The 14612-nt window shown below is 47.9% G+C and overlaps 1 protein-coding gene across 1 annotated transcript in view; it reads left to right on the top strand.

Annotated features, from left to right (window-relative positions):
* The first annotated feature begins 1238 nt into the window (after positions 1-1238).
* Positions 1239-14612, top strand: part of MMP23B (matrix metallopeptidase 23B) — a 141357-nt gene continuing 127983 nt past the window's right edge. Inside the window, exon 1 of the mRNA XM_085609498.1 lies at positions 1239-1780. Coding sequence (XP_085465624.1) covers positions 1631-1780 — 150 coding nt within the window. The 5' untranslated portion in view covers positions 1239-1630. The remainder of the gene's footprint in view (positions 1781-14612) is intronic.

Here is a 14612-nt window from a genome sequence, read left to right as displayed (position 1 = left end):
TATATATAGCGTCTCAACAGAGCAGTCAACGACTCAATTGGCATGAAGATTGCATCAGCCTGTCCTTGAGAGAGCAGATTTGCTGTTCTCTGGTGGGCAGGGTGAAAAGGTGACACTACAGTGAAGGGCTTCAGGCCCCAATGTTCTCAGAACCATTTCAAGTACCCAGTGCCCACTGCACAGAGGGCATGTATTGAGCACAAACCTACCTATAGAGAAAAAGAGCAGAAGTCACAATGTCTACCTTGCAGGAAAAGTCCGAATCTCAGATTTACTATCCACATACATGGGCTCTTACACAACCCACGGGACGTGATGTGGCTCAGGTGGGTGCACCTGGCAGTGTCAATTAACAGTCAGGAGCAAAATAGGTTCTGCAACGAGAAGTTGATGCAGGCTCAACACCGCGTGGTTTTACGTCACATACCACCAAACAGTGGCTAATGTAAGCAAAGTTAGCCATAAGGACAAACACCTAGCATGTCATGCAAAGCTAGATCTTCTAAAGTGACACGATTTGGCTATTCTTGAAATCCTTGCACCACATGAAGTTATAACAAAATGATGGGTAAGTGGAATATGGCTCATGGATGGATGGCCAAAGTATATCATGCAAGACCCCACTGGTGCACCTTCGCAGCACTGCGCAACGTTTAGCATCATGCTACAACAGGCAAGCGTGGCCGATGACATCATTGGCTCTCCAGTCTTTGTAAATATGCTGCGTCACCATTTTTTGCCGTTTATGCTAAACAAGGCTGCAGATTTTGACGCATATCTGTGGTTCCCGGCTTTTGGTAAATGTGGGCCTTACTTTACCGAGTGCCACGCCTTCTCTGGTGAATACATGTGCGTGAGGACTGGTGAATGGGTCGGTAAACAATAAACTGGGGGAGGTGCAGGCGTGAGACATTCGAGTACTCGGTGATAGCACCCCACTTTACACTCTAATCTGATGGTGCAGAGCAGGCTTCGAATGAAGGGAATGCATGTTTATCCATTACAGACACTTCGATTTATAATAGGAAAAACAAAACTAAAAGCGCTTCGACGCCTCGTCAGGGGTAGTAAGCGCTGTACAAATGCAATCACAATACATGTCCCAGAATGCAAAGGGACGCCTAACTGGGTGACCTACTCACACCTGCCATCAAGACCCCTCGGGGTCCAGGCAAGCCACCCTGAGCTTACGTGTAGGTCCCGCAGCGGGAGTAGTGCCGGCCACGTATCTGTTATAACACCTTCCAGACTTGTGACAGCTCTCGCGGGTGATGTATTCCCCCCCTCTCTCTGCGCGTTGTTGCTGCCTTTGGTTGAGGCGCCCCTCACTGACAGCAGGGCCGCGTGGGCTGGGTCCAAACCCCGCTGTAACCCACGAAACTCTCATCCAAGTAACATGAAACCCGCCTGGCAGAGAGCTGGAGGGACCCTTGGCAGCGTTCAAAGCCACCGCCACGGCGTGTACTTCATTTTTTTTTCTTAATAAAAAAACCCTGACATCTTCACACTGGGCCTCTCCAGTACACACAGCAGCGCCCGCCGAGAGGCTCGTCTGCAGGAGCTGCCGAGGACTGTCGGGGAAGCGCTTCAAGGAGCTGGATCTGCCCACTTTGTCCGTCCTGGGAAAGGAATGGAAGCTCGAGCTGCCCGCTCTGGGTGCAGGAGGTCGCTGCCTGCAGGTTGTCACTCACCTGTTGGGCGAGCTCACCTTCTTCCTGCCATAGGGACCCTGTTAGCGCTGCTTCACGCGACTGCTGGCTTCGAGACCCGGAGGACACAGGTAAGGCGCACAGCTGCATAGTGGCCGCGTGTGATCAGCTTCACTGCCTGCCTATCGTAATTCTTTAATTAACCGCGCTGCATGCTGGGACTTGCAGTCCCCCACCTATAAAAACTACAAGCATCAGAATCACTATGAGCTCTCAGAAATAAATGGGTGCATAACTGAGGCTGCATCTGCACGAAGAGCCGAGCCTGCACTCCAAAGGTGGCATACACAGGCTTGTGCGGTGGGCACCCCTTCCATACAGAGGGCAGGGTAAAGCCAACGCCGCTGGGTAGCGCAGGTGCACAGCAGCCTGGCGCTTTCTTACTCAACCAAACTATTTTTTTAGCTCTCAGCATGAACCCTGTGCTGTCAGTTACTGACCTACTAGCCCAGCGGTGACCCAATGCAGCAGGTGTGGCACATTCGGAACGAAAGACAAAGGGGCAGCTCTCTGTGCCCAGAAACCACAGCACAGTTGGCTCAAAAGCAAGGCTTGGCTTCTGGTGAACCTCCATACCTGGCCCAATAGACAGCATGAAGGGGCGCTTTGTACTGGGTCTGATGGGCACCGAGAGATGCACATGCATCATGCATGCAGCAGAGGGGGTGGCCATGTGCCTTCGTGTCGGTGACAGGAAACTGCAAAGGGTGAATAAATAAACCGTCAGTGTTTCTCCACACATAAAAAAGTTAATGCTTACGAACCCACAGAATTGATAACGATGAATAAGAATACTTAACGCCACATCTGTACATTTCACTACATCCACAAAGTGATTACAGGGTATTGTTGGTTATTTCATGATAATGGAATATATCAAGTCACTAGTGAGATCATGCCTGTCAATCGTGAAGTCGTCTGTTACCTCAAGGGTTTGATGCTGAGCATTGTATGTGGTGTGCTAGTTATGGCTGGGGAGAGGAGTAGGTCTAACGGCTAGGGCGGTCGACCTCGAATCTGGGGAATTGGGTTCGAGTCTCGGCAATGACGCTGAACATCCTGTGATTCTGGGCAAATCACTTAATCTCCCCATGCCTAACAGAAATTAATGTGTGCTCTTGTAATTCAACTGGTGCGATGTAAAGCGCTCTGATACCCGAATCGGGTCTAAAACTCTGTAAAAGGAATGATTTGCATAGCAGGTGTGCGAGTTATGGATTGCCAAGCTAACCATACTTATGAAATGTCACGGGTTTTAGTTTTATGTCATAATTGCAGTTTGTGGGTCTGAAATTCTGAATACACGGTTTATGTCATGCGTGCTGTTCGTTAACAGCATGACATAAACCGTGTATTCAGAACTGTGGTAGTTATAGACGCAGGTATTTCAGCAGAGCCAGAGGACGAATCTGATGGCATAGGCCCATAGTGTGAGCAGTGAAGATCCAAAATATACATATATATATCAACAAGGTATTTGGTAATACCGAAACGCGTTGATTATCTCACCTATCCCTGTGAATGATTTGAAAATTTAAAAAAATTGGAAAATCTGCAGGAGTGCGGCCCGTTTTTCCTTTCCCGGGTGGAAGGATTGAGTGAAAAAAAAAATATATATATATATCTCCAACATCAGAGTTACCCCATTTAGTAGAGCCAACTTGCAGGTAGGTGAAATCTTCGTTTATTGTGCAAATTGTCAGCGCAGTGGAGGGAAACAAAGTCCAAATGCATTAGTAAGCCTGACGCGTTTCATGCTTCTCGAGCATTTCTTCAGAGGCTTTTGTGAACATTTCATGGAGCACCGGCTGATTAAATCCTAAACACCTGCCCCAGTGGGCGTTGGCTCTCCCAGAGCCTGCTGGTGTTTGTAGTTCCATTAGTTTTGCTGCAGTGAGCTGCTCTCTAAAAATGTCAATATTCAAAAAAATTTATGAAATATATATATATATCGGAGCAAACCATTGGAAAGAGGCGTCTGAGGAAGGCTGTAAGCCGAAATGCATTATGCTGTATTTCCAAGTGAATAAAGGTTTCCCGAAATACTCCCCGCTGTGTCCTCGTGCTACTTACTTGTGAGTGGCTTTCTTCATTTGTCTTCGCGCCTACCAGAAGCGCGCAACAAGGACCCGTCCAACAAGAGTCCTGGGAGATTCTGGCAATGAACTGCAACGCATCAAGGTATTTATTCTGCCCAGGACCGCCATGAAAATTGGGCCATCCCTGTGGCCGCTACCAGTTGGTGGCCTGTGACTGCACAGGGAAGCAAACTCGCTACAGATTGTTTCACGGCTCGCTTTGTCCCATGATCGTGGTTTGAGCGATTGGGACTGGAAGGAAGCCTGGACACTGCAAATTCATGGTGGGCACCTGCCACCACATGGTCCCCCCTCTTCGAGGCATACACAGCGCTCACTTGGGCATAATTCCATCCTGCTGCCATCCAATACCAACATGGTGCATACTGGGAGCTGTAGGCTCATACATGACTACAGTTGTCCTAATTGGAGCAGGATCAGCTGTTCTCCCACGAATGGGAGTGTCACAGTGATTTCAGAGGAGGGAACCGGAGCAAGCCATTGGAAAGAGGCGTCTGAGGAATACTGTAAGCCGAAGTGCATTATGCTGCATTTCCAAGTGAATAAAGGTTTCCCGAAATACTACCCGCTGTGTATATATATATATATATATATATATATATGTGTATATATATATGTGTTTGTGTGTATATGAATATAGGTCTTTTTTTCGCATGCGTTTACAACGCATGCCATAACAATGCAGTTGTTACAACGACCACGTTGGCATTTAGCATACCGCTACAACGCAAGTCGAAACCCCAACGTGCTTTTAGTGGGCGCTGGATGTTGGAATAGTATAATTTACTATTCCAACTCCAGTCTGTGCGGACACTAGGGAAGGTGTTGGATTTTAAATCCAACACCTTCTGCCCCCTAACGCAAGTCATGGTTTCGACGTGCGTTGTAACGGTATGCGAAATAACAATGCAGTCGTTGTAACGACTGCGTTGTAATGGCATGCGTTGATTGGCATGCAAAGTAAACGCCATTTACTGCTTGTATGTATATATATATATATATCTGTGTGTGTATGTATATATATTTATTCACTGAAAAAACCATAGGTTTCAGGGGTGTTATAGTTAGCTGGACATTTCCCTCGTACAAAACCCTAGAAATTCCCCTGTTATAGTTAGTTCAGCTAACTATAACTCGCGCCCCCGCAATGCACTGCTGATGACGTCACATATTACATCACTCATGACTTGGTCAGTGACATCACTGATGACATCACTGATGACGTCATCCAGTGACTGTGTGTTTCTGTAAAGTTTAAATATGTTTTATATATTTATAGTGAAAGGCCTGTGGAAGAATGAGTGGGCGTACAAGTGTGTGAATGGATGATTTTCTAGGTGCGTAACTGACTCTATAAGTGAGTCATTAAATGCATCTTACTGCAGACTAGTGACCAAACTGTGTGAATGTCTGTATGTGTCTGTGTGTAGGTGTATAAGTGGCTGCATGGTTTTGTAAATAGCTATATGAGTGTCTATATGGGTTATTGATTGGTTGTCTGACTATTTGTATGGGTGCCTGAGTGTTTGTGTGGGTAGGTTGTGTGTGACTCTGCATAGATGTGTGAGTGGGCGATTCTATGGGTGCATGGTTTTAAGAGTGCATCTGTGATGAACTGTATGGTTGAGTGACTGTATGTATGGGTGTGTTAGGGATTGAATGTATATCTCAGTGGTACATGTGTGACTAACTACGTATGTGAAAGGCAGTATATATGCGTGTAAGAGTATATAAGAGGGTATATGTGAGAGTGTGTGATTGTGAGAGTGGCTGTATGGATGAGTGTGTGCTTGTATCAATGATTGTATAAGAGCGTAAGAATGTGGTACTATTTTTATGAGTAAGTGAACTTGACTGTGTATAACTGCGTAGGTGAGTAAATGGGAGTGTGATTAATTATTTACATGACTGACTAGGTGTGAGAGTACCTCTATGGATGATTGGTGGTGTGTGAGTGTCTATGTAGGTCTATAAATGCATATTATAGTCTTGTACCGAGTGACTGTAAGAATGAGTGACTGTACAGGTGAGTGAGTGGAGGTGTATATAGACCTAAGAGTTAATGAGTGGGTATGTAGCTATTCATTTTGGAGTATCTATGGTTTTCAAAATAGCCGTCTGAAATTTTGAGTCGGTGTATCAAAGGTTATATTAGGGTGTGAGAAGATGCAATAATTTATCACATGGATGATGTCATCAGTGATGTCATTTGAGATGTCATCAGTGATGTCATCAGTGATGTCACTGACCATGTCATGAGTTATGCAATATGTGACGTCATCAGCAGTGCATTGCGGGGGCGCGAGTTATAGTTAGCTGAACTAACTATAACAGGGGAATTTCTAGGGTTTTGTATGAGGGAAATGTCCAGCTAACTATAACGCCCCTGAAACCTTTGGTTTTTTCAGTGAATTTCAAAGGTTTTTTAAATGCTAATTCCTATCTATAACTTATCTCTGAAGATATCATGTTTAATGATTTTGATTGGATTTGTATATTTTTCAAATTCAGTGTGTCAATTTCATTAATTACATTTTTTTTAAAATACTTTTTTATCACCATTTTTTAATCTTATTTTTTCAATTAATTCTTAAAAAAAAAAAAAATGGGGGCGTGGCTTGGCGCCGACAACAATGGCCGCCTAACGCGACAGCTCCACCGGAGCCGGGGCTCTAAACCCCCGTAATATCCTTAAAAATCCATTTGAGGGGGGACAGAGCGGCGATATAAGCGTCGGAAGTGGCACGGCACCCAAGAACCCCCAAAAAGGCCGTCGAATCCGAGCAAGGAGCCCTAAAGAGCCGGTAAAGTCCAACGCCGCCTCTTAGAGGACGCGCCCAGGTTGACGAAGTGTGGGCGCGAGAATCGCGCGAGGGCCCGGCAGAAGAGCGTGAAGAGGCCGTAAAGAGTGCCGGGATCGTGGGGCTCTCTCAGGCGTCCCCTCCCGTTGCCTCAGGCGAGGTGGGCACTGTATGGCGCCGTGACGGAGGATCACTGGGAGTACACGAGCGGCTGGTTGACTGGGAGGACGACGTGCATGGACTGAAAGGAGGTCCCTGCGCGAGGCTTATGGCGGTACCCTGAGCCTGTGGGGACGGCTGTTGCTGCTCAGTGAGCTGACGTGCGGATCTTCTGGGAGCCATGTGAAACGCCCGGAGCTGCACATACGGTAACGTGGTGGTGAGCGGATAGAGAGGGGGTCCGGGAAGGCGTGCGCCTGCACTGTGCCTGCCTTGAGATTCTGGCTGCGCGGCGCGGCGCGGTGGGAGCGGAGAAGGCGCCTGGGCCGATTTGTGAAGAGGCAAGAGCCTGAACTGGGCCTGTTGGGCCCACCTCATACTCGATTGGACCCAGGACAGAAGGCACCGTTGCCGGGAGAGTTGGGGCCTACTGTGACGACCACTGTTTGATCTGGGGACGGCGCGGGAGCGGGTGACGCGCTCCCAGGGGCTGCATTGCGGTGTGCACGACAACTCCCCCAGGGGGGACCTTGCAGGCCCGATCCACGGGTCTAGATGAACGCGCACAGGGGGTGCAGACATATGACGTCCGGGAGGCCTGCATGAACCGGCATGAGTCAGGACGAACAGCACCGCATCTAATGGGCCACATTGATCACATCCGTGTCCTGGTGAGAAGTTGAGACAGTTAAAAGCACGCTGACACGTGAGAGAACCGAAGGGAAACATACATTCGGATTGCTAGACACCCCTCCCGCTGGGATCCACGCCTGGGGACGACTGGTGTGGGCCGCTGGAGGCGTGGAGACAGCGGACGCGCAGCAAGTATGAGACCCAAAAATGGCACCGCGGTGCAGTCCAACAAGCTGGACAAATACGCCATTCACAAACCGACGACGCAATCCGACAATACGCAGGGAGAACTTCAGGGGGAGTCTGAGCCGTCCCTGCAGTCCATCATGGCGGCCATTAAGGGGCTGGGAACCACCCTTGAAACAAAAATGGACAAAATGTCAACCGAAATGAACCTAATGAGGGCTGATATGACCAAAACTACGGAGCGGGTCAAAGAAACTGAAATAAATGTCACAGACCTCCAGACAACCACGAAACGATTGGAGAAGAGAATAAACGCTCTGACTCACCAACACCGCCAGATGGCAATGAAGCTCGAGGACCAAGAAGGGAGGGCCCGACGCAGTAACATCAGAGTGGTGGGGGTCCCGGAGGGACTGGAGGGGCCAAGCGTTGACCTATTCCTGGAGGACCTCATCCTAAATCACCTCAAGCATGCAAGGCTATCCTCTCTCTTCACGGTGGAAAGGGCACATAGGGCACCGGTCCCTAAACCAAGGCCGGGAGCGGCTCCCAGAACTATGATCGCAAAGATCCTGAATTATAGAGACCGGGATGCCCTCCTACAGGCAGCAAGGACCCAGGGAGACGTTCAATATGAAAACGCGAACATTCGGTTCTTCCCTGACCTCACGTTGAAGGTACAACAGGAGCGGCGGTCATTCGAAGGGGTGAAAGCAGCCTTGCGACAGCGCGGGATCAAATATATGATGTTTTTCCCAGCAAAGTTAAAAATCCTTGCGGATGGGAAATCACTCTTTTTCACCGACCCACAGGAGGTCCAGAACAGGCTGGAAGGGAAGTCGGACCAGAGGAAGGGCTCCAGAGCCACCGTGAAACGTAAAGAACCAGAACAACGAGAGGCGGCGACTACGGGAGAACTTGTTGACCAGGAACTACGTACTATGCGCACATGGAGATCGAGGTCCAGCAGCCCCGGCCGTGCACCAAGATAACGAAACTGGGAGGAGCAGGACTTCCGTGCCCCCGCCAGGGAAAAACTGCACAAAACCGTAATGTATAACTTGGGAGGCACTATCACAAGGAGCAGCAGAAAGGGGGCCCACTGTTTTATGTAACGATCATATACCTCTGTGCTGCACTTTGGGGATGCTGGGGAGATGCGTGGTTACACTTGGGACCCATTTCATATAGTGGTGGGTGGGGTGCCTCACTTACTGCCACAACCGGTTCCACCTGGGAGCGGCAGTACCGCTCTAGTACCCATGTCTGGTAACTCTGTTACTGTGAAACGGGGGAGACGACCTTGGGCGGCTGGGGTCGGCTACTGACCACTTCCCCAGGACACAGTTGTTCACTCTTTGGGGCGATAGGCACTCTGCTGGTTGGGAATGTGGGTAGTTTGGAACCTACGTGGCAGGGTAGCAGGGAGGGGGGATTGGGCGTCGGAGGCACTATGTTTGTTGTTGGGGAATGGTGGGCGGGGGGCTGGGGGGGGTGTGGGAGGAGGGGGGAGTTCTTGTTTGTTATGCAAATACAGAGTGTTCGTACGAAGGATTGTAGGCATGGTCCATGAATGGCTAGGGATGACCTCCTTACACACCAGATATGCATTGGGATAAAAGTCTTAAACTTATAAGCTGGAACGTTAACGGGTTGGGGGACAAAATAAAGAGAAGTATTGTGCTGCAACACCTCAAACGACACTCCCCAGAAGTTGCACTACTGCAAGAAATGCACCTAATAGGTAACACGTGTAGAGCACTCAATAGGTGGGGCTATAGATTGGTTGCACATGCGGGGTTCACCACCGGATCTAGAGGAGTAGGGGTCCTTCTACGCCACACCTTCCCCTTCAAGGTTCAGCGCACATGGATGGATCCACTTGGACGCTTTGTGGCGGTCGCGGGGCGATGGGAGGGGCGCACACTTGTACTGTTGGCGGTATACATCCCACCTGGCTTGCAAGTTCAATCCTATAGAGACCTTGGTACCTTTCTACTCGGGCTCCCAGAGGGACGCCTAGTGATTGGGGGCGACTTCAACGCCGTCCTTTCAGGAGCGTTGGACAGACACCCACCCCGAGACATAGGACCGGGACAGCAGTGGCTTCCTACCTTCCTTGATGCCTTCGGCTTTGTCGATCTCTGGAGGAAGTGACATCCTGATAATAAAGAATATACATTTCTGTCAGGGGCCCACCATACGCTCTCGAGAATTGACTATATCCTTTCTCCAGTACAGGCAGACATGCTAACAACAGACATCAGGCACTTGCCTAGAGGAATCTCTGATCATTCACCAATATGGGTCCACCTTACGATTGGGGACAAAAGAGTTGAGGGCATAACACCTATAAATCCATGGTATCTGAAAGGTCCAGAAACTAGAGCAGCACTGTGTAAGGTCATTGAGCAATACTTCCTCGATAACGAGGGCACCGTGGATTCCCCGGCTACTTTGTGGGAGGCATTTACGACAGTGCTCAGGGGTCAGGCCATCTCAGTGGTTGCGGGCAGGCGAAATGAGAAAGAAAAACAGCTGATTGAGGTCGAGCGTGAAATCGCTCGACTAGAGGAGAGAGCAGGGTGCGGCCTAGACGACGACCTCGCTCACCAATTGCAGCTGAGAGCGGCGGAATACAAATCAATAGCCACAGACGTGGCACGAACTTTGGCGCGTGACAGGGACGGATGTATATATGATCAGGGTGATAAAGCGGGCAAGCTTATAGCCTGGCTAGACAAAAAAGAGAAGACGCAGAGGGTCGTACCCAAGCTTAAGAGTGCTTCGGGGGTCATCCTCACTGAACCCCACGATATAGCTAGAGAATTCGCTATTCATTTTGAAAGGGTGTACCGCAGAGACTCTGAGTTCACGGAGAGCGACTCTTCCGAGTTTTTGGCAGACATTAAACTGCACACTCTCTCTGAACAGGATCGCGACATGATGGAGGAAGACCTCACTACGGAAGAACTGGCTAAGGCAATAGGAGATCTTAAGGTAGGCAAAGCGCTAGGGCCCAACGGCCTTCCTATTGAACTGTACAAAATCAAGCCAGATAAAATAGTGCCTCATTTGAAAGCTATGTTCTATGATAGTAAGAAACTCGGTAAGCTGCCAAGGGATCAGCGCATAGCAACATTGGTCACCATTCCCAAACCCGGGAAACCAAGAGACGAATGTACCTCGTATAGACCAATATCCCTTCTAAATGCAGAGCCTAAAATACTGGCTAAGTTGTTAGCTAACAGACTCCGCCTTATTATAACCAAATTAGTGCACCCGGACCAATCGGGATTTATACCCCATCGGAATACAGCCCTCAATCTACGGCGCCTTCACGGAGTGCTGGGGCGCTGCCCCGGAATCCAAGAGGATGCAGTAGTGGTCTCGTTAGACGCCACCATGGCATTTGATACCCTAGAATGGGCATACCTCTTTGCGGTGCTTCAAAAGATGGGCTTCGGGCCCAACTTTATAGGGTGGATCCGCCTTTTATATGCAGATCCGTTGGCACAAGTAACGGTCAATAATAAGATGTCGGAAGTGTTCGCCCTGGGCAGAGGTACCAGACAGGGGTGTCCTCTTTCGTCGCTATTATTTGCCCTCTCCCTGGAACCGCTTGCGGCATGTATCCGAAGTGATGTCTCTATCCGTGGACTTCGCTGGACTGAGGGGTGGGAGGATAGAATTTCGCTGTACGCTGACGATATCCTTCTCTACCTCTCTTCCCCTGCGCGTTCACTGAGAGTAGTGTTAGACATTTTTGCCAGTTTCGGACGAAACTCGGGTTTCCGAATCAACTGGAGCAAATCGACGATCTATGTACTCCACGGGGCCGCTCCTTCGCTCCCTAGGGAATGCGCGATACAGGTTGCGGTTGATGGATTTCGATATCTGGGCATATATATAACCGCTTATGCCAGGGCTAGATACGAGAGGAATTTGATTCCTCCTCTGCAGAGATTACGAAGAGATGTAGAAGTCTGGAGAAAGTTGCCCTTGTCCCTGCTCGGGAGAGCAGCATTGTTTAAAATGATGGCTTTGCCTAGATTCTTATATGCCCTCCAGAACTACCCGGATGTGATACCAAATGCATTCTTTCTGGAGGTCGAGTCCCTGCAGAGAGACCTACTATGGGACGGTAGACCGCGGATAGCGCTCGGTAAGCTTACGCTCGGATGGTACGATGGGGGTATCGCCCTGCCAGACATCAGGAAGTACTACTGGGCGGCGCATCTGGCAGCAATCAACCAATGCCAATACGGAAACGGGGATGACCCAGCATACGGTATGGATAGGTGGTTGCTGCCTGGTGGAGATTTCACAAGAGCACTTTACTCCAAACCAACCAGGTTCACACTTACAGGACCCACGAAACACGCTGTACAGCTGTGGCACGTAGTCAATTGAGCGCTAGGATGGGCCAATAAGCTCACTATGGCCACCCCCCTATGGGATGCTGAACAGCTAGGAACTTTGGGGCGAACAAAGGGCTTTGACAAATGGGACCTCATAGGCATCTCGCACATAAGGGACTTATGGGGGAGGGAGGGAGTGGTACCGTTCCCTACATTGCGGCAGACATACGAAATGGCTGAATCGGAGCGCTTTCGCTATGCACAGATTAAACACTCCCTGCAGGCAAACATACCGGTTGGTACGGAGCTGCCTGAGTCATCCCCACTCGAGGACCGGCTGCTCGACGGGCACCTACCGGAAAAATGCATATACCTCACATATAAAAAGCTTATTCACCACACCCCCGATCCCCTCATGGATGGAAGGCGGTTTCATGCACATTCTTTGGGAATGCCCGTTGATTCAAGACGACTGGCAAAACAATTTGCAATGTATGAGCACGATTTGGGGAATCCCTCTTATGCCCGAGGCCAAGAGATGCCTGTTGAACATCTGGGAGCCCACGGATCTAAATGTGAAGGGGAGGATATGGGCCACACTGGGGCAGATGATTGCTAAGCGTAATATAGCGCAGTCATGGGGAGCCGCCGCGCCACCGAAACTGAAGAAATGGAAAGAGGACATGGACTGGTGTATGGTGAGAGAGAAAACAGTCTATGTAGCCCAGGGATGTCCGAAAAAATGGATTGCAATATGGTCTAAATGGAATGTGTATCGGGGAGGACTGTGCGAACCACCACATATCCCATCACCCGAGGAACATAGTATGGTTTGAATATCACTGCATGGCTGGTAATTTTGTACGCTATAGCGAAAGTACTGTACTGATGCCTCTAAAATACGGCAACTAATATGACGTACGATACCTATATCTGTAACGCATGACTCTGTTGTTTCAGTACAATAAACAGATTAAAATATATATATATATATATATTATTTGAACTTAATGGGTTTTTCAAACATATTTTTTTTATATTTTTCAAAATATTTTTTTAACGATATGTGCAAAACTTTATTTTATATATATTTTTCAATGTTTTTGGATCTGCGCACCGTTCCCGATCCCTACGCGATAGCATCCGCGCATGGTACGAGTTGGGTACGTGTTTAGTGCGCGATCGCAATGCGTCTGGTACGCGACTCCCAGCCTATACGCGACACGTTTGATGTACGTAATGCGACGTTTACGCGCTTCCGCGATGCGTCATCTACGTCTATGACGCGGTGGGTGCGCGGACCCCGCGAAATATTAAACATTTAAAAAAAAATATATATATATGTATTTCATGTGAATATTAATTGAAGACAAACTCTAAACTAGTCTTAAAACTAATATATTTTTTAACAATCTTTCTGATTGTGTTTTTTTTTTGCCCGCTGTTAAGTGATGAGTACGATTGAAATCACTATTTCTAGTGAAATTCAATATATTCTGAGAACAGCGAAAAAGGCAAACAAATTACTTTGTGGAAATTATGTTGTGTTGTAAAAAAGTTATTATTACATGTTATAATTTTTTTTTCTTTTCTTTCACAGATCCACATTTTAAAATGAGCAATTTTTAAGAATTTATATTTGAATGAAAAACAGAAAAAAATGTATACCATTTTTTATTCCTATTACTGTGAAGCTAAGTTTAACTAAGTCTCAATATGCAGAATGAAGAGGCCTGCAAGAAGCTACAAAGTTGAAACACGTTTCTAAAAACACTCTGTTTATGTAGTTTTGAAATCTGACCATAATCAGATATCATGTGACCTGCAAAAAAAGAGATTTGAGGGGTTCATAATATTTCACCTTTTTAGCTGTTGAAGGACCGCAATCATTTCAATAATTCTTCTTTGAACATCTTTGCAGACAAAACTCTGTGCTTACTTTTATCATTCACAAGGAATTTTAAAAACGGAAATATGTCACTTTTTGTAACATAGTTATTGTGTAAGATACTGTTTCATATTTAGAAAGAGAGGAAAAGGCACTCTGTGCACTTTTTATACTCCATGTAAATACAACCTCATCATGCAGACCACTTTGTGTTGAAAGGGTGTTCTAGAAGTGTTGTTGTGCATGATTGCACTTAATACTCCTAGAACAAGACACATGTCTAGATTTATCAGAAATCAGAAATTTCGATATGTGTGTAGAAAGTAGTCATACAACCAATGATTTCTTGTCTTTTTTCAAAAAACCTTTCTGTGGATCCGCGCACCCAACGCGAGAGAATCCGTGCATCCAACGCGATAGGATGCGCGCACCGTGCACGCATTTCGCCTTTTTTTTAAAAAGGGGAGCCCCAGGGGGTCCTTCTGGGACCCCCTAAGCACCTCTAGAGGGTCAGAGTATTTCCACTCTGCCCCCTTTATATGTTTACACACTTTTTCCCCTTGCTTCTTCAGCCTCGCTTCTACCGAGGCAGAAAATGGCCGCCAACAGTTCCTGGTTTCGAATATAGAGAGACACTCGACAGCCAATTAGCATTCAGTGCGCGATCGGGAGGGTGTGCGCTTGGTTCGGGGAGGGTGCGCTTACGGTGCATGTACGGTCCGCGGATCCTCCGCGGCCATAGATATTTATGTACTTTTAACTCTAATTTTCTCAGG

The sequence above is a fragment of the Triturus cristatus genome, chromosome 1_2 (assembly GCF_964204655.1).
Source record: "Triturus cristatus chromosome 1_2, aTriCri1.1, whole genome shotgun sequence".
Classification (NCBI taxonomy): Eukaryota; Metazoa; Chordata; class Amphibia; order Caudata; family Salamandridae; genus Triturus; species Triturus cristatus.
The sequence above is the reverse complement of the archived record's forward strand: the minus strand, read 5'-3'. Positions and strand labels throughout refer to the sequence as shown.